At 51.6% G+C, this 23,210-nt stretch overlaps 8 protein-coding genes across 8 annotated transcripts; 6 read left to right on the forward strand and 2 right to left on the reverse strand.

The window, feature by feature from the left end:
• Window positions 1-655: 655 nt before the first annotated feature.
• PV08_01858 (uncharacterized protein) lies at window positions 656-2,255 on the forward strand (the record flags this gene model as incomplete). Its single annotated transcript, XM_016376218.1, has 3 exons — window positions 656-767; window positions 817-2,072; window positions 2,127-2,255. 3 exons carry the CDS (start codon window positions 656-658, stop codon window positions 2,253-2,255), a joined length of 1,497 nt encoding a protein of 498 aa, XP_016241494.1.
• A 3,184-nt stretch (window positions 2,256-5,439) lies between these two features.
• Window positions 5,440-6,383, reverse strand: PV08_01859 (uncharacterized protein; the record flags this gene model as incomplete). The annotated part of the gene is made up of 2 exons (XM_016376219.1): window positions 5,440-5,640; window positions 5,718-6,383. The coding sequence occupies 2 exons, from the start codon at window positions 6,381-6,383 to the stop codon at window positions 5,440-5,442; spliced, it is 867 nt and encodes a 288-aa protein (XP_016241495.1).
• A 937-nt stretch (window positions 6,384-7,320) lies between these two features.
• Window positions 7,321-8,490, forward strand: PV08_01860 (uncharacterized protein; the record flags this gene model as incomplete). The annotated part of the gene is made up of 1 exon (XM_016376220.1): window positions 7,321-8,490. One exon carries the CDS (start codon window positions 7,321-7,323, stop codon window positions 8,488-8,490), a length of 1,170 nt encoding a protein of 389 aa, XP_016241496.1.
• Window positions 8,491-8,882: 392 nt separating this feature from the next.
• PV08_01861 (uncharacterized protein) lies at window positions 8,883-10,073 on the forward strand (the record flags this gene model as incomplete). The annotated part of the gene is made up of 3 exons (XM_016376221.1): window positions 8,883-8,958; window positions 9,351-9,493; window positions 9,717-10,073. The coding sequence occupies 3 exons, from the start codon at window positions 8,883-8,885 to the stop codon at window positions 10,071-10,073; spliced, it is 576 nt and encodes a 191-aa protein (XP_016241497.1).
• A 1,252-nt stretch (window positions 10,074-11,325) lies between these two features.
• PV08_01862 (uncharacterized protein) lies at window positions 11,326-13,305 on the reverse strand (the record flags this gene model as incomplete). The annotated part of the gene is made up of 4 exons (XM_016376222.1): window positions 11,326-12,313; window positions 12,385-12,509; window positions 12,563-12,858; window positions 12,912-13,305. 4 exons carry the CDS (start codon window positions 13,303-13,305, stop codon window positions 11,326-11,328), a joined length of 1,803 nt encoding a protein of 600 aa, XP_016241498.1.
• Window positions 13,306-14,603: 1,298 nt separating this feature from the next.
• PV08_01863 (uncharacterized protein) lies at window positions 14,604-15,653 on the forward strand (the record flags this gene model as incomplete). Its single annotated transcript, XM_016376223.1, has 1 exon — window positions 14,604-15,653. One exon carries the CDS (start codon window positions 14,604-14,606, stop codon window positions 15,651-15,653), a length of 1,050 nt encoding a protein of 349 aa, XP_016241499.1.
• A 2,455-nt stretch (window positions 15,654-18,108) lies between these two features.
• On the forward strand, window positions 18,109-20,020 carry PV08_01864 (uncharacterized protein; the record flags this gene model as incomplete). Its single annotated transcript, XM_016376224.1, has 3 exons — window positions 18,109-18,353; window positions 18,406-19,871; window positions 19,923-20,020. The coding sequence occupies 3 exons, from the start codon at window positions 18,109-18,111 to the stop codon at window positions 20,018-20,020; spliced, it is 1,809 nt and encodes a 602-aa protein (XP_016241500.1).
• Window positions 20,021-20,812: 792 nt separating this feature from the next.
• Window positions 20,813-21,730, forward strand: PV08_01865 (transcription elongation factor S-II; the record flags this gene model as incomplete). The annotated part of the gene is made up of 1 exon (XM_016376225.1): window positions 20,813-21,730. The coding sequence occupies one exon, from the start codon at window positions 20,813-20,815 to the stop codon at window positions 21,728-21,730; it is 918 nt and encodes a 305-aa protein (XP_016241501.1).
• Between the last annotated feature and the right edge of the window lie 1,480 nt (window positions 21,731-23,210).

The following is a 23,210-nucleotide window of genomic DNA, read 5'->3' on the forward strand; positions in this document are numbered from 1 at the left end:
GCGAGGGCGCCGATTGCGCTGTTATCCCAAGAGCCTTAACTCCCTAACTAGTGAGCCGGCTCCGGGTCTTTTGCTATCAGTCCTAGAGGTATCTGTTTCGTCAATCTGTCAACCATGCCTAAGTTAGTGAGCCTTGGTAGCATTCGTGTACAGGCTCTAGCGGTATTTACGGGATCCTACTCTGCCTGCAATATAAGTGTCTTGGTTCAGCCCTACCGAGTCAACACCATAGTCTTTCACAACTTCCATCCATTTTGGACCATTGGATCATTTTGCACGCTTTCAATCACTACTAGTTCTCCTCCGTCTTTTGTCGATTCCACCTACGTCTTCGCAGAGGCCACGCCCTTGGATTGCACCCGTCTTGGTGTGAGCTCTCGGCTATTATGGCAGAATGGCTCAAGGCCGAGCCAAACGCCCTCATAAAAAGACGAAAACCGGGTGTATGACCTGCAGGTACAAATTCTTAACCTATTCCACATCTTCATGCTGTAATTTCATTCACACTTGTTGCAGGAAACGACGGATCAAGTGCGATGAAGCGAAGCCCGCATGTCGCCAATGTACAGACTCTCTGCGAAAATGTGAAGGCTATCAGCCTCCTCAAACATGGCTCTTCAAGCCTCGAAACCCGCCCGAGCAGTCGCAAGCAAACATGAACCTTATCCACTTTGTGGCTCCGATGACTGCAATGGGTGATTCTGAGGACAAACGATCCTTCCAGTTCTGGATCGAGCAGGCTGCTCCTCTATTCTCGTGCTACTTTGGTAAGAGTGCCGGCTCCCTTCATTTCCTCTGCTCATTCTGTGCGACCAGGTCATTCATTCTGGACTCAGCTACTTCCTCAAATTGGCCTCGTACGACCGGCAGTCAAGCACATGCTCCTTGTCACCTCTTCGGTAGTCGAGAACACTGCCTTGGAGGGGGCCCCTTTAGATGAGAACCAAGTCTACCAGTCTCACTACACAAAGGCTATCCAGGCCACCTGCTCTTCTCCCCAGGTGGAAAATGTTCTGCTTGCCTGTCTTCTGTTCGCCTGCTGCGATTTCATGAGGGGCTCATATGAGAGTGGACTCCGCCACATCCGTTCCGGCTTGAGCATTATCGACGAGTGGTATCATTCGATCCAGAACTCTGACCTGAAGGCTTCTCCATCGGCTCGCTTGATCATCAATGCAATCGGTCCTATATTTGTCTCGTATGTCGACAAGTCTCCGACCTATGGTTTCGGTGATATCACCGTGGACACTTGTGCTTGTGCAGGCTTTCTAGCTCCGAGTCTCGAATTACCATACATTGCTCCATTCAACCATATTCATGGAGCTCATCACGCTCTCGACGGTATTGCTCATTACGTAGCAAGGTTAATGGACTGGCGCAAGAAGTCCTGGACACCTGCACCACCCCAAAAGATACAAATGCTCCTTGACACATGGCGTATTACCATTGATAGATTTGAGGCCAACTTGACAAAGGCAAAAAAAGACGCCCATGCCATGATACTTTCGTATCTACGAGTCTACCATACCATGTTCGGAGTCATGATTCGGGCTTCGACCGGAAACTCTGAAGCCATGTATGAAAAATTCGATGAAGAATTCAAATGGATTGTCGACCGCTACGACGACTTCGCAAACCTGTGGGCAGAGGATGACACTCTTAAATTTTCCTCCGGGACTTGGGCAAACCTCGACTATCATTTCGGCTTCATTCCTCCACTCTTTTTCACTGCTACCAAGTGTCGGGACCCTAAAACAAGGATGGCTGCGCTGAATCACCTTGGCTCTCTTCGAGTCGAGGAACAGAATTGGACTAGTTGCGCGGCCTATGTGATTGCGAAGAAAATGATCCAGATCGAAACGAATCTGTCAATTATCAACGACAGGACCGGCCTCAGAGATGAACGCGACCTCATCCGACCCATTGAGGCCTACATTACGGACAAGAGGATGACCCAGGCCGGTCTCGACTATGCAGTCCATCCCTTTTTAAAGGAAGAAGAGCCCCTCACACAACATGAGACTATTGATCTTTCAGAATGTCTAGCTTTGTCTTCTTCATCAGCCCGATGGGTAAGCTTCATTCAATGCTGCATTACCTGTTCAAAGTTTGCTGACTCTGAACAGCCTCTGGCCAGAATACTACGCATTGGAGGCTACCAAGGAGGAGGTATAATCCCTACTCCGACCAATTGCCACTGCCATTTCCACTTCCAATCCAGTGGCACAATGCTCCTTTACAGACCCAGGACGTGAGCTCAAAGGCGAACCCACCTCTTATCCAAAACAGCATCTCTATCACACCTCGATGAGCAAAGATTGAACCAAGTCCCATACATTCGGTATCCCTCACCGGAGCTAAGCGGACGTTTCCACTATAGCGACCGTTTGATAAGAGCTTGGTTTGCCAAACGTGTGATCCTTCAGAGCCTAGATCGGCCAGCACGCAAGTCTCGACCCGCCAATTGCAGATGACACAGAACATCACTGGGTCCGATCATCCATTGATACCAAAAAACAATGTAGGAACACTGACCAGGAGGCATTCCTTGAGCAGGGCCAGACACGGTACCAGTTGTACTCGTATCCTGGTCTGGATTGCCTCGAAAGCTCTCTGTGGGGAGGACCTTTTGAGCTTAGAAGGCCGCGTCGTGGTCGAAAATCGCACGCCGCAAGCCACCAAGAGCAAAAGAACGGTTGTCTTTCGTCATGAGACAGGAATCAGACGTTATCCACCTCACGAAGTCGTCGATGAATGAGTCTCTCGCGAAGGGATAGTAAGATGACGTTGATCAATGCTGACCTTCTGGCCCCCACTACCCCCTACCCCCTTCAGCCGCAGTCACAACCCGCAAATGTAAGCGAGATTGAATCACATCATTCACTGGATATAAGACTACCATGACGAGTGTACGTGTATGTCATTGAACTCGAATTGGAACATGAAACGTCAGAGACTATGTGGTGGAGAAGCACTTTGTGGTGCAAAAAGATGCATTCATTGTAGTCCCTTTGAAGGGGAAGATTATTCTGGATGCAATGTAGTCATCGAAAACAAAATCGGAGGTGAAGGTTCATTGCCAGCGTTCAACACCCAATCCGATTTCCCCTCCCCAGGCGGAGTTACAATATCCATAGGTTGGTAGGTATCTACCCAGGTACCCGCACCCATTCCAAGTCAACGCGACGTAGGAGGAGTAGAAGGAGTAGGACGAGGACGAGGACGAGTACTGTGGACAGCTTACTTCGCAACCCCGTCAAGGTCAGTCTTTCTCAACTGTGTCGTTTCGGGATGCGCGTTCGACGTTTCGTCCGGATACGGTAGGAAGTCAGCACATCGGTGATTAGGAATCCCGCACACGTCCTACGTACCGGATGTAATTGTTTGTACTGTGCGCCACCGGAAGCGGAGGGAAGACTTCTAACTAGCTGGATGGACTTCCCGTTCTACGTGTACTGTACAATACGAGCGGGTTGTCGACGGCTGGCTTCACGGGTCCGACCCCTGTCCTCGTCCGGAGCACTGACTGTAAGGTTACTTTTACCGTTGAACGGTACGTGTGAGTTGCGAGACCATCACAGATACAGTAGTAGGGTACTCCGCACCTATCTACAATACGAGACCTGCAGAGGTACGGAGTACAAACCCCCCCCCCCCCCCCTGTACAGTAAGAGATAGGCAGGCCCTCCCCCCGTCGGTGACGGACGGGTATGTACTTACCCGCCCACCACTCTGTACACAAACGGGAAAAGCCAAAGCGACGTTACAGGGGACATGATACCTGTACCTTACTGTACCTACCGTACCTGCTCCGTCCCTAGGAGAGGTGTGCGTAAACAAGTATGTGGGTGCTGGATGCGTGTTTTCCTCTTTAGAAAAAAGAGAAAGGGAGGGGGGAACGGGGGATGGATGGACCAACACCGTTCTCTCCCCCCCCCCCCCCCCCCGAGAGCAACAGGTACTTTTGTCCGTGGAGACAAGACGGTCTGGTCTTGGGCCATTCACAGAAACGAGAACACTTTTCCTCAAGACCCAGCCAGAAACACCCCCCTCCCCAGACCGAGTCTGTTTCTGTTTCTTGTCACCACCCACCCGCCCTCTCCACGTACCCATTTCCCAACGAGGAAGGGGAATATCATTTGCACAAACATCGTCCGTGACCTCCGGCCGGGGTAGACGGTGTCTGCGGTGGCCCAAGTACCGGGCCGACCAAGGTTACCCTTTTTCTTGACTGGTGCACGATTAGCCGTGGGCGTTTCATCACGTTTGGTTCTTAACTTATTAGAAAAAGGTACAAGTACAACGGAAGGGAAGGCCCTTCCCCCCCCAACCCTTGAAACCGGAGTGTCTCCGACGAGATAACCCACCGAGATGTATGTACCTGCGTACCTACTGTACCTACCTGACCTACCTACCCTATGTGGCTAATTCATTGTCAGGTACTTACTTGTACGGTACAACAATACTTTCTCAACTGCTTCTGGGTAGAGTCGTCGGAAGAGAGATATTTCTGCGACAAGGTTGATTCCTAACTAGGAGAAGCCCTGGTAACCTACAAGACCGTACACGGTGATACGTGCTAGCAGGCAGGTCAGGTATCTAAGGAGTACTCCGTGCAGTACCTACCTACGACGCTGCGAGCAGTAGATATCGCTTACCTGCTGATATTGTAAACCAAACCGGGTGTAGTCCGTGCCAGCATCAGCATGTTACATATCGCCGGCCGGGGTTTGCAATGCCTCCACAGAGGTGCAGGACGGATACCTCAAGGATTTAGGTAGGTAGCTGCTAATACCACTTGCACCTTGAGGCTGTACAACACAACAACCGCATCATCTTCTGAAGGCGATGAGATGTCACGTATCAGTCCATCTTGTTGCTCAGAGTCCGTCTCCAAATCATTTAAGGAGTCACACTTCAAGTGATCCCACGCGTACTTACAGTCTGCAGGTGTTCCATCCGAGTATGTGGGAACACCACCAGACTGAAATCTAAACCGAGGCCCGTGTGCGGTGACTAACCAAACGGCGCACTTCTTCAACTGTTCAAGGTCGGAGCTGAAAGTTTGCTGTGTCGGTCGGACACTATGACTTGATATCAAGGGTTGAGTCGACGAGTGAACACTTGACTGACTACCCAAGGAGTCTTCGTACCAATGGCGTTCGGCGATTCAACACTGTATTCGTATGGGGCGTTACTGGTGCCTTTGTCCGATCAGCCAACAGCACATCCGTCGTATCACTGTCGTGAGGATCCGGCACCAATTGAATCTTTTGATAACCCGTTGCTGGCTGTGCGCTGCTATCTGTAGACACTTGAGATGCTGGTGGAAAAAGGGTTGCGCGAATCCGCCTGACGGAATGAATACCAAGAAAGTCCAAAGACAAGTCTTGCGTCTTCTGCAGAGACGACTCGTTCTCCGATTATGTATGCCTTGTGTCATAGATACCTCGCCTCGCTGAACCTCGAAGATAAGTCGGCAGCCTTCTTGACCATTTCTCTTCGCTTGGTGGCGCTGATTGCTGTGCCACCAGCAATATCCTTCTCGCGATCAAAAGCACGAGCACTGGGATCGTCTTCTTCCACAGCCTTGTTGGAGGAGCTGTGGGAGGCGTAGAGAGATGGGCCTCTTTGCTTGTCCTGGTAAATAAATGTGAGCATCTCGATCCAGGACATGGCAAAATGGATGTGCACTAATAACTAGAGAACCGACTTACCCTATACTCTCTCACTCTTTTCGCCGTTGCCTCATCATGCGTACTACCCGTGGTGGTTTTGGTCTTGCTATTATCCGAGGACGCCGTAGGGTTTGAAATTCCCAGTACTTCCCTTCTCAGACGAGCTTGTTTCTCCTCGGGTGTCTCGTGCCACGAAGCTCCTCCGCCTCCAGCCTGTGGTGGGCCTTTTGCGCCTTTTGTGGTATTGAACTTTCGATTCTTCAGTTTCGTAGGGTCGATCCTTGAAGACCAATCCCCGTTCTCGGGCGCCATGGTCATCCATTCGTCTCGCTGGAGTCGCGCAGGTGGAGCGTTGGAAGGTGGGACTTGTGATGAGGCGGAGTGAACTGGCTTTGATGCGTCGCTTGCAGAGGGCAGCCTAGGACCGAATTCGTCGTCGTCGTCGCTACTCTCGCTTTCTTCGCCCTCGTCGAGCGGTGGCGGAGTCGAGGGTCGTTCGTCCAGAGGCGCCGGTGGAAGTGTTGGGCCTATGACTCGGCTACGCTTGGGGGAAGGCGAGGATGATTTCTTTGAGGCAGGTCGTTGAGGTAAAGGACCTGTTGAAGCATCAGACGAACTGCCTTGCTCGTCATCGTCCTCATCCTCGTCAGCGCTACGCTTGCGCTTTTGTAATTCGGGAGGAAGTTGAGGTCCAACAGAAGACATGGTGAGGAGGTCGCCGAGGCGATGTATCTACGACGCATGTACCGAGTGAGTGCCCTGAGATTTACTGGGCTGGTCGAAGTTGAGAGAACGGACAAGGATTCCGGTATGAGGGCATCGAAATGCACTTTTTTCTGGAGATGGACTCCCTGTTTGCCGCCCCGAGGTGGGTAGTTTCTTTAGTTGCCTAGCGAAGGAGTTATTTAGGGCTGTGGGGGCCACAGCATTGCTTGTGCAAATACCTTAGTTAAACTACCCAAGTACCTTTAGCCAGAGCCTGGTGATGCCTACGACGCCTATGAAAAAGCTCAGGGGCCCCTGCGACCGCCACAAGGAAGGTTTGGCGATTGCGTCCTCTTCTCACTTCTTGTAACCTGCGCTCTCCTCTCCGTCTCTACTTCAAGGCTCTGTGTGATGACACCTTCAACTGGTCAAATTGACTGCATAAGCTATGCACGATTCGTGACGGCAATGCGCGGATGGACGCATGCTTTATGTCCTTGGATTACAAAGTTCCATCCACTCGAACGGCTCACAGCTTTGCAAGCGCCTGGACATTCTGGCCCCGGACGCCTTCTTGCATGGCCCTTCATATCTTCCACCACTCAAGTAGCGGGACTTTTCTCCTCGTCACGAACGTCTTTCGAATCAGATTGTTTAGCCTTCTTCTAGTTGATGGATGCTTTGAATTGCCCTGCAGCCGCAACTAGACGCTTCAGTCCATTTGCAGGGCTTGAGCTTGAGCTTGATGGTATAATTCCATCCCATCCGTTCTTCCAGGATGCCCTTTTTCGCTTCACTTTTTCAGGTAGGGCGGAGCTCCTGACTCGGTTTATGATGCCTTTCGTCCTTGTTTCCCTTCTCCGCGTCCCTTTCCGCGTATAAGGGATTATGTAAAGGACAGTCCGTCACCTTGAACGTCTTCATCATCACCGTAACAATGGGTGGAGTCGAAGTATCCTCCGTGGTGTCGTCCATCATAACAGCCTTAGGAAATGGCCTGGATATTTTTCACCGTCTAAGCGGAAAAAAGAGGAAATCCAACGCGAGGCTTCCTCGACCATCTGAGGAAGAGGAATGGCTCCGACAGTCATTGGAAACTCGACCTCGGCAGATCAGGAACGAATATGACCAGAGTGTGGCAAAACATGGGAACAGATTCGAAATTGGTGACGAAATTGCTCACAACAGTCTGGCACATACCCTACTCGTCCTGAATACCGGACTGGTTACTCTCATCAATCATGCTCTGTCTGGTGGTACAAGGAAAAATGTGGTGTCTAGAAAGACACTGTATGACCTGTCCGAGACTGCCGCTCTCGATACCATGACTGCACTTGGACAGCTCAGCTCACGGCTAAGTATCGCACGGCAATTAATATCACCATCTGAAGCTGGAAAGGACAGGACAGGACACCGTACAGGGCATCGCAAGAAGCACAAGCCTAGTGGGTTATCAACGACCAGCACGACTGGTCGACCACCACTGTCACCGTTGCTAGTACGTGGTGGCTGGGTCAGGAGCAAAAGCGGCAGTTCTGTGGTCTCTGCTGCTGCGGCAAGGAAAGCTAGGGGACTACAGCCTCAGAATCATAGTCGAAGCCAATCAGAGTTAAATTTATCGAGGTCTAAGGATGGCAGAATCGGAAAAGACGATGAAAAGTTGAACAGCTCATCAACCTCTCCAGATGAGGGCAAGAAAAGGCATGAACGCAGAACACGCGACGAGACAAAACTACAACGACAGCAGAGCATGTTGCTTATATCATCAGATTTGCTCGACCAACCTCACACTGCTCTACAGCAACAGCAAAAGCAACAGCGGCTATCACCACGGCCATCGACAATCCCACTTGAGTCGGACGACAATCAACGTTCGAGGCATGGAAATGGTCGTCCAATATCCACCATGACATTCATGACGGCCAGCACGAAAATTGGTGAGATACCTGAATCTCGGTTTCAAAATCAAATATACTCGGTGGAACCCAAAGGAGGGGCACTCCCCACGGTTGTTCATCCAACCTTGGAAGACATCCCGCCAAAGAAGAAGAAAGGTTTCAAGTTCTGGAAAAGGGAAGACAAGGCTCGCGATGCCGGTCTTGACTAGTTGCAACGATATGATACCAAACATACGCGGCCGCGGAGACTTTTGTAGGGTGATTGATGTGATGAACTCTTTTTGAACGAACGAAGGGATTACTGGGTCATGATATCCATGTGTTTTGTCTTCCAAGCATGGAATTGTGACTTCTACTCTGCTGTTGCAGTACGTGCCTAGTTAGTTACAGGAGTACTTCTTTGAGCCTGATGGAGGACGAATCTAAGCAGTGGCTCCCCGCATCTCAGCCTCGTGGGGGGAAATTCAATAGCCGCATAAAATTTATTCCGTCGACCTCAAGGCTGTAACAACCGAACTTTATATCAACACATTTGACCCTTCTACCTGTACTTGACTCCTTTGCCCGACGCATACTAGTTACCTATTCGACACTGTTCACCATGGCCGCAACTCCAATTCCTGTCCCTAAGCCAGGCGAGGGCGAGCCAATTGTCTTTTTCGACATTACATTAGGTGGTAAGTACCTACCTGGCCATTTTTTTCCTGCCTTCAACCGCGGAGACAACCTCTATGTCGGATGGTTTACTTCACGGCGTGGCAAAGCACTGAAGCCCGCTGGAGTCAAGTCAAGGCGTGTCAATTCAGCCTTGTTTGAATGGTGTTCGCTCTGCAAAATTCGCCATGGATATCAGGAAAGCTACAAAGAAGACCACGAAGCAAATTTCTTGGATTGACAGTACTGAAGACTGGGCCTGCAGCTTACTTCTCTCAAGACTCGCTCTCGAACTTGTCACAGATGCTTTGGCTGCTTGGCTTTCACATCCTTTTGTCTCTCCCCATGCCCAAAATATGTTGTGTATTCATGTTCACTTTGTTAACTTCTGTGTGTGTGTTTTGCTCTTCTACAGGCGAACCACTAGGCCGGATCAGAATGCACCTTTTCGCCAACACGGTTCCCAAGACCGCCGAGAATTTCCGCCAATTCTGCACGGGCGAACATAAAGTCGGTAGCCGGCCTCAAGGGTACAAAGGGAGTAAATTTCATCGAGTGGTAAGTTTACTTACTCTACATGCACCCTTGTGTCTGTGCAACCCAACGCGCAACCCGGGAGTGCAATATGATATCTATCTTCACCTACCCACTCACCCACCCACCTACTCACCTACGTCCCTACCTTCGATGAGTCTATTGTATACTGTTTGTATTTGTGTTTTTCGCTTCCGAGAACGCGATCAGCACGTGACCGTTAACACTTTGCGACCCGATCAAACAGATCAAATCCTTCATGATCCAAGGTGGCGACTTTCTGCACTCAGACGGCACGGGGTCGACGTCAATCTACAACAATGCTTCGTTCGCCGACGAGAACTTTACGCACAAGCACACGCGCCCGGGCTTGCTGAGCATGGCCAATTCCGGACCCAACACGAACGGCTGCCAGTTCTTCATCACGTGCGCGCCCACGCCGTTCCTCGACGGCAAGCACGTCGTGTTCGGACAGGTCGCCGACGACGAGAGTATGAAGGTCGTGAGGATGATTGAGAACACGAGGACCGCCGGACCAGGTGGGAGGGGACAGGGAGAGAGACCAGTTTTGGACGTCCGGGTCAGCGAGTGCGGTGAGATGTGAGACTATTCCGGGTTAAAATAAAAGAGCAAACCAAACACACAAAACGAACGAGCGAAAGGAAAAAGAAAAAGAAGGAAACAGGAAAAATGGAGAAACAAGAGAAAGATTTGCATTGAGTGCGTGATTCGCTGGGACCTGGACCTTGGACCTTGGACAGCCACGCGCGTATGGGAGAATTGAAGAAGCCCGGGTCATACCTGGTTCAACAACATGACATTTTCAAGGAGACATCTCTTTCTTTCTCCCAGGATCCAATAGGCCAGTGTGAGCCGGGGAGGTCACTTACAAGTATGTATGTACCCACGGCAAGTTCGGGGCGAACGACAAGGGAAAAAAGAAAGCTATCCGAACCATCACACCCCGTACCCTGTAGGTAGGCACACATGCATGCATGTCAGTTGAGAGGCACGAAAACTCTGCGTCCTGGGACACATTCGTCAGTTGGACTTTCGCCAAACGAGCTCGGCATGGGCATGTTCACATATCCCGGTGGGGTTCGACGAACGAAGCGAGTCGCGAGCAAGGCACGAAGAAACAGACACACGAGATGAGAAAGAGCCAGCAAGTGTGTGAGAGAGGCCGTCATACATCCGTCGATGAACACACCATGCCGTGTTTCGCAAGGTCAAACAGTCCGCAGTCTGCAGTCTGCCGATCTCTCGTCGTCAGAGGTCCGCGCGGAGGTTCGAGCACGAAAACCTGCACGCACTGACGCACGCGAGCGAGCGAAGCTGTCAGCGCGACAGAGACTCGGCCACATTTCCCGAAGGGCGCGCCGCAGGGCGATGAAGGATCGCGAGAAGAATGTGTCGACGGACGGGCGAGGCAACAAAGAAAAACAAGGGCGAGGGTCGGTCACACTTTATATCGCCACTCAGGCAGAGTCGGGCGCGGACTATTGGAACTGCCAAGTTAGAAAGTTCAATCGAGAGGCACAGAGTTTCCCAGCTGAAAGGCCCCCTATTTATGTACCTACCTATGGGTACCTTGGCAATACATGTTTTAGATAGCTCTAACTAGACCCAGCTGCCCGAGAAATGACATGACATGGTTTATCGCTCGAGAACAAACGTGGTAAACACCTATCTTCTTGTCCTCGATTGCTTTCTTTGCCCCCCCCCCCCCCCCCCCCCCCTTTCCATGTGCATAAGCCGCGTGGTGTGTGGGTGAGCCGGAGGCACTGAGATGGTTGCCAGTAATTCAAAAATTGTATGTACATTACATATGTTGCCAACGTACTTACGTCTCCACATCATATCCTGGGCAATGAATCCCTCGCATCCCTCAGGACGAGATACTCAATGACATCCACGTCGGGGCTGTCGGTATCGTGTACCCCGGGCGTGGTAGTCCTGACACCCTTTCCACTCCGCTCCTGACTACGACGACGACTACTACTGCTCCTACTACCCGCCCGCTCCCACTTGACCTGCACTGCCCTGGGGACACCAATTCTCAACAATCCATGCGTCTCCCATTCGTGCTGCCGTCGCATGGAACCAACCCAGTCATCTCGCCACCGCTGGATGAGGCCGGGATGCCACAACCCAGACATGGCCCCTTCAAGCTCCGACGCGACCCGGCTCCAGCCGTAGAAGTCACCGTCGTCGTCCGGGGGGTCGTGTGAGGTGTTCAAGTTCAGTCGCATACCCAGACTGACGAGGATGATGTGCCCCTTGCCCCGGAGGTGGTAGTCGGAGTGCCCGGAGAGGAAACTGCCCAGAACGAGCGCCGACCAGGTCAGACAGCTCGTGGCCCCCGCGGAAGTGGAGAACCCGCTTAGTTTCTGGTAGAGGAACGTATCGCCGAGCTCGGACAGTCTGGGCAGCGCGGCTTGGGCACTGGCTTCTGCGAATCCCGCCACAGCACCTTGCCGCCACTGCGAGACACGGTATAGCTGTAGACAGTACGCGAGAAGGCCGGACGCGAACTGTAATTCGATCGGCGTTATGGCTGTCGAGGTGAGGATTTGAACAAGTTGGGAAATGTAGGTTGATAAGCCGGAGACGAGGTGTGGATCCGGAAACGGTTGATATGTCAGGGAAATGGTATTCAGGGAACATAGTACAGAATCTAGGGGTGGAGAGAGGAGAAGCGTGGGCAGGACAGAGCGTAATGGTTGATGTCCTTGCTGATCAGGAGGACTTTGACGCGGTAATTCTTGAATTAATCCAGATGCTGTTGCGTCCGACTCACCTAGGAGGTTGCGGCAGGTCCGGTAGGCATGTAAAGCCGTCCAGCTAGAGCACATGTCAGTCGAGAGCTGGTTTGTTTTATTGGCCTGACAAAATGGGCAGTCCACTGTACAAACCTATCGAGTCGATTTTGAATGGTAAGCGACGTGTCGGTGTCTGGATGCGCGTCAATATAGCGAGCAGCCACAGTCCGGAAAGCCTCAAAATGGGCTATGAAGGCTTCGGGTTCGCTTGACATGTACTGAGTACGTGGTCAGATAAAACTATCACCTCCCGGTGGTTGCAGGTACGTACCGCTATGCTAATCATTCTTCCAATACAAAAAATGAGAGCTTCGAGAGACTTTTGCGTTTTCAAAGACACTCGTTTTCGCAACGCCGTCATTGCTAAGCCCCTGTGGTACAGCATCAATCCGTCCTCAGACGGCTCTTTGTGCTGTGACAAGACACAGGCAGCTCTGCTCACCGCCAACGTCGCGTCGAATAGCATTTCGTCTTGGAGCGCAAGTGGCCAGCAAAGATCGAGCTGCGTGTTGTACCCCATCATATCGTCGAAGTTTCCGGCTTTGTGGGGTGACCAGACGTGTATATCTGCAGAGAATGGTAAGTTCGGACACGCCACTCCATGGGTTTCGAGCACGCACGATAATCCACCATGTCCATGACCGACTTTGAATTCGAGGAGGGAAATGAATTGAACGGGTCTGCACGGAGGCCGATATTGATCGAGGCGTTTATCAATGACACCGCAGGATCGGTCACATCCTCTGTAGTCTTTGATTGCGCAGAAGTTGTCTCTTCGCGTACGTTTTTGGGACTGACAGACTGAGATTGCCATCCAACTAGACTCCTGGCATGTGCAGCACGCTCCATCGCCGAGACTCGCTGCTGCCGACGTTTCCCAGCAAGTTGAAATTTCCGAGCATGACTCGACACGACTCTAGAGTTTCCCTGGTGAATGTTTTCCTTTGTCTGCTCGATGAAAATATGCCCGGGGCCCCACGGAGACTGCTTCCTAGTCCCACTTCCTGGGGACATTTCCACTGTCGTTGTCAGTTACCGACAGGCCGAGCGTCGCACACGTGCAATGTGATGTCCTGATCTAGAGTTGACCGATGTTGTCTGATAGTTGCCGTACTTATGACGCAGATGCTCGTATTAAGCCGCTGGTGGCTGCAAGTTTCCAGACTGAACTTGGGATATATCCTCTTAGTTGGATTGGCCACATTGCTGAGTAATCGAGTACCATTGGGTGCTGCTGGTGTGGCGCAGATCGTGTCTTTGCACCTGCAAAACTTGAAAGCGTCTTCGTCGTGGATAAATCCATGGCTTTTTGCGGTGATATTCGGATGGATGAGAATTATTTCCGGGGGCAAATCGAATTGTGATGGATAAAAAGTCAGAGATCAATACTTCTTTCGGCTCGAAAATGCCTCTCTCACGTAGTATCCCTGGAAAAGTGCAGTTGTAGTCCACTTTTCACGAGGAAGGTCGAGTTACGTGGCAAGAATACCATTCGAGGCACAATCAACCGCAATGTGACTGTCCAGCAAAGGGTATTGTTACCAGAGAAATCTCCGTTGCGATTTGAGAAGAGTAGCTCGATCACATAGAGGCTTGGGCTATCCTCTGTACGGGACCACCACTGGTCCGTGGCGATTATAGCGATCGCTGGGAGCCAAGCCATTGCTGTCCCTGATCAACGGTTCCATAAGGTACACGCTGACGAAGTCGCTCAGCTCCGTGATATTGTGGAATCGGCGGCGGTTGGAAGGCGTCTTCTCGTGTTTGTCTTCAAAACCAAGGAATAATCTGTAGAGGGAGGACCACGGTATCGTCAACCCAGGGTGTAGGTCCCTACAAATGCTCTCATGCGTCATCAACTGTGCTTAGTCAAGATGCAAAAAACTCGATCAAGGTTTGCACTGCATCAATCGATATGACTCCAGTACAGAGGTTTGATCGGAGAGTATCGCCATGCTTTTGATCATAGTACCCCATTCTATGCGCGTCCTCTGCTCTTCTCGAAAGAGCTGGACCGCTGTGTGCATGGTCAGCCACTCCCGCTAGCCACTCCAAGGAAAAGTTGTCGGGTATGCAATTGGCCGACAGAAGCCCCCGGAGTCCAGGCGTTGAAGCAAACCCAAATGCCTGACCTAAGCCCTACGCATGAGTCTCAACGGCAATCTGCTAGCCCATCAACAATTCATCACTGACTGGAGTTTTAAGCTGACATTAGGAAGGTATTTAAAGGAGGAACGTATCCGTCCGGTTCACCATGAGGACGGCCTTTTCACACTAAAAGAGGCCATACCGAGACATTCTAGACCCAGAAGATGTCATCAACAGCAGACCTTGCAATTCCACGAGGAGCGTTGGTAGTGGTGACCGGGGCCAACGGCTTCATCGCCAGCCACGTGGTTGACCAGCTGCTGCTCGCTGGTTATCATGTAAGAGGCACTGTCAGAAACACCAAGAGAGCAGATTGGATGATCGAATACTTTAACACGAAGTACGGTGCAGGAAAATTCGACCTTGTCGAGGTACAGCAGATGGCTGATCCTGGAGCATTTGATAACGCGGTTCAAGGAGCGTCAGGTGTGATTCACCTGGCAACACCAGTGATGCAATCGTATGATCCAAATGAAGCTGTTCCAATGGTGGTCCAAGGTGCCCTCAATGCCTTGAAGGCAGCGGCCAAAGAGCCCTTGGTCAGGCGTGTCGTAATGACATCCTCCTCAACAGCTGCCGCTAGTCCAGTGCCAAATGTCGAGTTTGTTATTGATGAAAAGACATGGAACGACGAAGCTGTCAAGGCCGCCTGGGCACCACCGCCATATGAAGGTGAACAACGCAAGCTGGACGTGTATTCGGCAACTAAGACTCAAAGTGAACAGGCAGCTTGGAAGTGGGTGGAGGAGAACAAGCCTGAATTCGTCCTCAACGCTGTCTTGCCCAATGCCAACATCGGGGTGGTGCTGTCGCCAGAACATCAAGGGACACCTAGTACAGTCGGATGGGTCAAGGCAGTGTGGGATGGATTCAAAGGGCAAGAACAACTGGCCTTCAACCCACCTCAATACTATGTCAATGTGCAAGACACTGCCAGGGTGCACGTGGGAGCACTGATCTACCCCGACGTCCAAAGCGAGCGACTGTTTGCTTTTGCTCACCCATTCAATTGGAATGACATTTTGGCCAGTTTCCGAAAGTTGTACCCTGAACACCACTTCATCGACGATATTCCCGACCTTGGCAGAGACTTGAGCAGAGTCGCCAATGGAAGAGCTGAAGAAATCGTCAAGCGATTTGGCAGGGCAGGGTGGACTAGTCTAGAAGAGAGCATCCGCGACGCGACGCTGGGCTGGGCGGCGTCTGAAAAGTGAGAAACAACTGGAAGTCCGAGTTCGGATACTGCGGCATCTGATGGTGGCTTCTGATTAGGACTTCTTGACCACGATAGACATCCAATCTGAGAGCGATGGAGATGAACAAGTCACTGAAACAAGAAGTATCTAGTTAGGTGCCGAGTAGGTAGTGTGCAGCGGAAATCTCCTGCCGATATATGTGGCATCACGTGATGGGTAAGCAAACACACCTCAGCATCCCGATATCTCCCTACACAGACTCCATATTCTCGCTAGTTTCTTGTCATCGTCGTCAATCCGCAAATCGCAGAGCGTCATCATGGTGCCGACATTGACCCTCCCGCCCGACATTGTCCTCACTTCCTCTGGGCTTCACTTCACGGGCCAGCAGCCATTTATGACCATGAGATGCAGGTTTGATACAAATATCAGCCCATAACCCCACCCGAGGGAACGAGAACTCGCAGGTCCTGTTCATCGCTTCCCATTTCGTTCTTCTCTTTCGTTTCAAGTCCTTCTTTCATCAGCAAAGTTTGAGTGTCACTGACGTCAAGAGTATTTATTGTCGACCTGATCCCCTCTTTGTCCTAGAAGAGCCACCCGAGGCCGTTGCACCATGAGATACCAAACCCTCCGGTTCACCATGTTCTACAAAGAGCCCTCGCATGAAGGAAGGCTACCTCAGGATTCGCGATCTTCGCAAGCGTCATCATCCACATCAAGCTTGCGTACCTCCTCAGATGCGTCTCTCTTGTCGCGACATTCGGTCTCCTTCAGCTCGAATTACCAAAGTAGAGTTCACACAGATACGCGCAAGACATCTTGACAAGAGCATGCACTGATTTGACTGGACAAGTTCACCCACAATTTTGCCTGCATTCTCTGACAATTCCAACATGCCTGATATGCACCTGCCTGCGCATCGAACTACAGATCGTCCATCTTGGGAGTGGCCGACCCAGCTAGACTGTCGTCGGGATTTCAGAGGTCTCAGACATTCAACTATACATACCTTCTAAGGGAGGAAGGGAGGCAGTGTGCCAGGACATCACACCTGACGTGTCCGGCGATCATGGCGCAGTGAAACGAAGGAAATGAAGATTATGTGACGCTTGCACGGTGTTTTGGGGATTTTTGCGTACCAAAGTTTTGCGGCCTGGGGCGTTGGAGGTGTATGGGGGATGAGAAGTGATGATACCCTTTGGGCAAATGGTATTTTGTATACAAGGATATAGGTGGAACATCAGCAATGGCAATCATGGGATAGACATTAAGTCAAGATGGTCTCGTGAGCTGCAATGTCATCGTCATGTGTTTCGTGGAGATCTGTACCCCTGTTACAGTACTTTCACATGCCCCGGATTCTGTCGCAGGAGAGTGCGAGTACCTTGTTTCTTACTATTGTGCCCGTAGTACGGAGTACGAGCACGAGTACGACCATTGGCCAGACGACAAAGTGCCACACGCCAAAGCGCTAAGGGGAGAGTGACAGGGAGAAAGTCTTCACATGTGAAGTGCGAGTCGGAATGGTCGGCGTAAGGAATTCGGGGCATAAGACGAGTGCCGGAGCAGCTGCCTCGCCCCAGCTTCGAGCATCCAGTTATTGTTCCGTATTTAAGTACCAGTACCTAAAGGCTTGGATACTTTGTGCTGTACTAGTTATTTCCAGTCGTAATAATCCGTAATTCCGAAGCGTCTAGTGGTCTTTGGGCGTTCGCCCTGGGCACTGCTCCCCGCCCACAAGTCTGGAGTAGCCCCCGAGTAGCCCTCCAAACCGTGTCGCTCACGGAGTGAAGAGCGAGGCTTTGGACCACCGCTCAAGGCACAGCGACGATGAGCGACAAAGGATGCTCGATTTCTTATATCTCTACGGAGCAGAGGTGCACAGAAACACCTGGCCTCCTCTTCTCTCACAGCTTCCTCGTTCGATTCCTCTCCAGTGCGCAGCAATCAGGCCTAGGCTCAAGCGGTGATTTAAGCCTCCAAGCCTCCAGTTCCGCAGCGTGTGGGCACCAGTCAGACAACTCGCATTGCGCATTTTCACGCTCGAGCCGAGGTCCATTTGCCTAGGTACTGCGAAGTTGCCGTGCTGTTGTTCAGCACACGCCTTCATCAATCACTGGCCAGGTGATCGCTCCCTTGCTTCTAAATAACCATCCCATCGTCTTGCTTCTGCGCCCTTCTCATCTCCTACCGCACTCTCTGGGACGAGCCGAGCACGCCTTCTTCTGCCCTTTGCAACACCCGTCTCTGCCAGTCTTCACAATGACTCCCCCTCGTGTTATTGTCGTCGGTGGTGGCTGTAAGCATCTTTTCCCTCACGTCTCCCGTCGCGCCCTTCGCTGACTTCCATTTCCAGTGTCCGGCCTCAGTGCAGCCCATACCGTATACCTCAACGGTGGCAGTGTCCTTGTTCTCGACAAGAATAGTAAGTTGGCTGGTTGTCCGGGCCGCCAGACGGCGCTCTAACGTCATGACAGACTTCTTCGGCGGAAACTCAACCAAAGCCACCTCCGGTATCAACGGCGCCCTCACACGAACGCAAGTCGATTTGGGCATTCAAGATAGCGTCAAGCAGTTTTACGAAGATACTTTGAAGTCGGCCCGTGACAAAGCAAGACCGGACCTGATCCGAGTCCTCACATATCAGTCCGCCGCCGCTGTCGAGTGGCTGCAGGATGTCTTCAACCTCGACCTGACCCTTGTTTCTCGGCTAGGGTAGGATGACTCTCCTATTCCAATAGACCTACAATACTGACATGTTGGCTAGTGGACACTCGTTTCCCCGAACCCACCGTGGCCATGACGCCAAATTCCCCGGAATGGCCATTACATACGCGCTGATGCAGAGACTGGAAGAACTCTGCGAATCGGATCCGGAAAGAGTTCAAGTCATCAAAAAGGCCAAAGTCACATCTTTGAACAAGGAAGGAAACCTGATCACTGGTCTCAAGTATGAGTTTGGTGGCGAGACGCACTCCGTCGACGGTGTGGTTGTCCTAGCTACTGGTGGCTACGCTGCCGACTTCACCGAGACTTCGTTGTTGAAGAAACACAGACCTGACACCTTCCACCTCTCATCCACCAACGGCACCCACGCCACGGGTGACGGCCACAAGATGCTGATGGCGATTGGCGCCAACGATATCGATATGGACAAAGTGCAAGTTCACCCTACCGGCTTGGTCGATCCCAAAGACCCTGGCTCGAAGTGGAAGTTCCTGGCCGCTGAAGCCCTTCGAGGTGAAGGTGGCATTCTTCTCAATAGCGATGGAAAGCGCTTTTGTGATGATCTGGGCCACCGTGACTATGTCTCAGGCAAGATGTGGGAAGAGAAAGAGAAGGGCAAGTGGCCAATCCGCTTGGTCCTTAACTCAAAGGCGTCCAACGTGCTCGACTTCCACACTCGCCACTACTCTGGCCGTGGCCTGATGAAGAAGATGACTGGCAAAGAACTTGCAAAGGAAATTGGTTGTGGAGAGGCTGCTCTTGACGCAGAGTTCAAGTCCTACAACGACATCGCCGCAGGCAAGAAGAAGGACATCTGGAACAAGAAGTACTTCCACAACATGCCCTTGGACATCAATGACACATTCCATGTGGCCCTGATGGAACCCGTACTGCACTTCACCATGGGTGGCATGGAGATCAACGACAAGGCTCAAGTCCTGAACCAAGAGAAGAAGCCCTTTGAGGCTCTTTTCGCTTGCGGCGAGTTGGCTGGTGGTGTTCACGGCGCCAACCGACTGGGTGGTTCCTCCCTGCTTGGCTGTGTAGTTTATGGTCGTGTTGCTGGTGCTTCTGCGTCGCAGTATCTCTTCCAGAAACTGACAGCCGGTGGCGCAACCGGTGCTTCTCAACGCCTGGGCCAGATCTCCCTGCACATTGACCCCAGCACGCCTGGCAAGGTCTCTGTAGAGTGGGGCAGTGGCGCATCGGGTGCTGCAGCGTCAGCAGGTAGCGCCCCCATCGAACAGCAGTCTCAAAAGAGCGCTGCGCCTGTACTTGATGGCAACAAGAGCCAGGACCCTGCAAAGAAGAAGGACACCAACGATGTCAGCAACTTCAAGGTTCCAGACAAGGAATACTCTCTGGAAGAAGTGGCCAAGCACAACAAGAAGGACGATCTTTGGATCGCTGTCAAGGGTGTTGTCATGGATGTGACGAACTGGCTGGATGAGCATCCAGGTGGTCCCCAAGCATTGTTCAGCCACATGGGCAAGGATGCTTCAGAAGGTAAGTCTGACCTCGTACCCACGCTAGGATCTCACACTAACGAGCGACCAGAATTCGAAATGCTTCACGACGACGAGGTCATTCCCAAATATGCTGCAGATATTGTCATTGGTCGTGTAAAGGGACAAGAAGTGCGGCTGGAATACTAAACATCCGAGTCAAGTATCTCACATATCTTGGGAATGCAAGATTTGGGAAGCATGGAGTATATTACTGTATCATGAGCTGCCCTCTCGTCCAAGCGGGGATAAAATCTATTCACATTACAAGTCTGATTTCGTTATGTTGTACTTGTTACCGTGAGTTTTGAAATGGTGCACTCCCCATCCCGTGTGTGAGGAGATAATTGTGGCTGTGGCAAAGCCTGTGGCTAAGTTCTAGTGGCTGCGCTGCGCTTCTTCGCGACGGTCGGAATTCCACACCATTTGCCTGTCTCTGACCACGACGACGCCTCATGCTGAACCACCCTCGACTCGTATTGTTCCCACCCTCTTCTCTTACCGCGCTGTGATCAGACTTCACGTAACCAACAGGTACTTGGGGGTTTAGAACATAGGATCATCAAAGCCGGTAAGGACCCTTGCAACTGCGACTCCTCACTTCGCCTGCCAACTGTGCATGCGACCACTATGCCATTCATGAGCCTGCCTACACACATGCGGCTGCACAAGAAAGACGCTCCTAAGTCTCTTCCCGCGACTCCGAGACTTTTGCTTTGAGGGCATCATCGACTTTCCTGTAACGCTTCCTGGACGTTGGTGCTGACTGCTGATTCGACTGTGCAACTCATTGTGACCGGCCAATGTGCTAACCCTGCTTTCTCCCTCTAGACAACCGATCACCACGACTGGATCCAGACTAGGCGAGTTGAGACCGCATACCTCCTTCTCTCTTCTTGTCCTGCCAACCCTCGATTTCCTTCCAGCCCTTCCCTTCCCATCATGGACCGCCGAGAAGTCCTCTCGAAAGGCTCTGCCTTACAAAAGGCCATTGCTGCAAAGGAGCCATCAGAAAACATCATGACCATTCTACGAGATCTCAAAGCAAACGTCCGTCCAAGCGAAGAACTGCTAAGAGCTACTGGGATTGGCAAGATCGTAAACAAGGTCAAGGGTGTTCCCAACCTTGATCCACAAGTAGGGCAATTGGCTTCTGAAATAATCAGCAGATGGAGGCATGTGGTCAATGAGCAGAAATTAGCGAGTGGCACATCTACCCCAGTTGGTGCGCGAACAAATGGCACAAGCTCTCCGGCACCAAAGCCCGGTACGCCAACACCGAAAGCTGCCAGCCCAGGCGTCGCTCCAGACAAGCGGAATTGGAAAGCCGACAAAGTCCGCCGAGATGAGATTACAAATGATTCGGCACGGAACAATTGTATTGGTCTGATCTATGATGGACTGTGTCTCGGTTCGGAGCTTCCAACGAAGCACATCCTTGAGCTTGCACAACAAGTCGAATCCGCCGCCTTGAACCTTCCCGAAGCCAAAGGCTCTTCCGCATCAGCCGCGTACAAGGAGAAGATGCGTTCGCTATACCAGAACCTTAAGAACAAGTCAAATCCGGGTCTGCGTAAAAGAATTCTTAGCGGGGAGATTTCGGCCGCAAGGTTTGTTACGATGAGCCATGAGGAAATGAAATCCCAGCAGCAGCGGGAGGAAGACCGTAAGATCGCAAAGGAAAACATGGACAAGGCGATGGTTGCACAGGAAGAAAAGAGCGTTAGCACGAGCCTCGAATGTGGTAAATGTCACCAGAAAAAGGTCAGCTATTCGCAAGCTCAGACGAGGAGTGCTGATGAACCGATGACGACGTTCTGCGAATGTCTGAACTGTGGCAATAGGTGGAAGTTCTCTTGAGAAGGCGGCTTGCGCTGCAAGTATATGGTGCTTCTGGTAGCTCCCTTGCCGGAGTCACCGGATCAGCCAACAGCATGGAATGCCTGGTGAAGGGCAAGACGACACCACCAAGCCGGAGTGCTCTCTCGGGAGATGTGGCTGAGAAGGCTTATTCTTATGATTTTGTTTCGGCATCTCAACATTACAGTGGAATGCCCACGGCCTTCAATCCTGCCTCGCAAGAATAGGACGCTGCAGAGATGACTGCCAAGGGCAGTGCTCCCTGCATTCCGGGGAGAATCTGGGCGTCCCCATTTGCCGTTGCACAAACAGTCGAGGATTGTAGATGCACAGAGAAAGCAGGATTCACGTTGAGCTGCAGTGCATTCAGCATGGGGATGATCATCCCACGGGTCTCCAAGTCAGGCTTGACTCATTATCGCTCTTCATGTATTAAAGAATGCAAATGATATGATGAGCAGGACACCAGGGGTTGGCCCTGGTAGGAATGCTTAATGTGTAAGGTTGTTACAGGGCCTACGCCTTTGGTTTGAGCGGTGTTGCTGTTTTTGACGTCTATAAGAACCCTCGGCCTCTTACCCAACTCTCCGTTCATCGACCTGGTTTCTTTCTCGCCTCCGTCGCCCTGATGCATCCGTCGTGCGTCTTGCACTCCTCCTGCCTGTGCCTCCTCTACAGGGCTAATCACACCTGCATTCTTCACTTAGTTGCTTTTTGAAAAACAAAATCGCAGTCGGCGGTGGTGACGTGAGAAACCACGAAGTTGCGAACTTACCTATAGCAATCCAGGGTGCTTAATGTTGTGCCATGATGTCGGCGAACGGCTCAGGACTTACCCCAAAGAGTTGGCCGGTAGCAGAATTCATCATCCGCTCTCTGGATACCGACGGCATCGTGTTTTATTCTTGTTGACGGCCCACTGCAACCTGTGAGAAAGGCCTGGGGTGGTAGTCTACGAGTTGGACGAGTGAAAGACACCCTACTTATTCGGGCCTTTCATCGTACCCCGGTACTCTTCTGGAATCGTACCAAAAACCTCCCAAAGTCGGGAAATAACCAGTGTCTCTCACCAAGCAAGTGGAACATATACCTGTAGGTAGGTAGGAAAGATGACAGGGGTTGCCAAGGCCAGGGGGCTCAGCCTCGCCGTGCTCTGTTGATCTGTTGATCCGTCCACTCTAGACGTAGGAAGTAGAGCAGTAGGGCACATGGAGCACCAACGGGTATTTCTGTCATAGTTCCAGAAACACCCAAAGGGTTTCCTGATCCACTAGAACCGTGTAATGCTCGAAGTTGGCGCCCTTCGGACTTTTGGCGTTGCGTTGGGTTGCGCATCCAGTTGGAAGACTTCCGCGCACCATGAATGATTTCTCATGATGTCGGCGAGTTTGCTACTTAATCGCGCGCGTTGACTCGTCGACACTTTATTCCTTCGCTGAAATGACACTCGAAGGATCTTTTCGGCAGCTCCTTGGCTTGT

Source organism: Exophiala spinifera, assembly GCF_000836115.1.
Source record: "Exophiala spinifera strain CBS 89968 unplaced genomic scaffold supercont1.1, whole genome shotgun sequence".
In the NCBI taxonomy this organism is placed as follows: domain Eukaryota; kingdom Fungi; phylum Ascomycota; class Eurotiomycetes; order Chaetothyriales; family Herpotrichiellaceae; genus Exophiala; species Exophiala spinifera.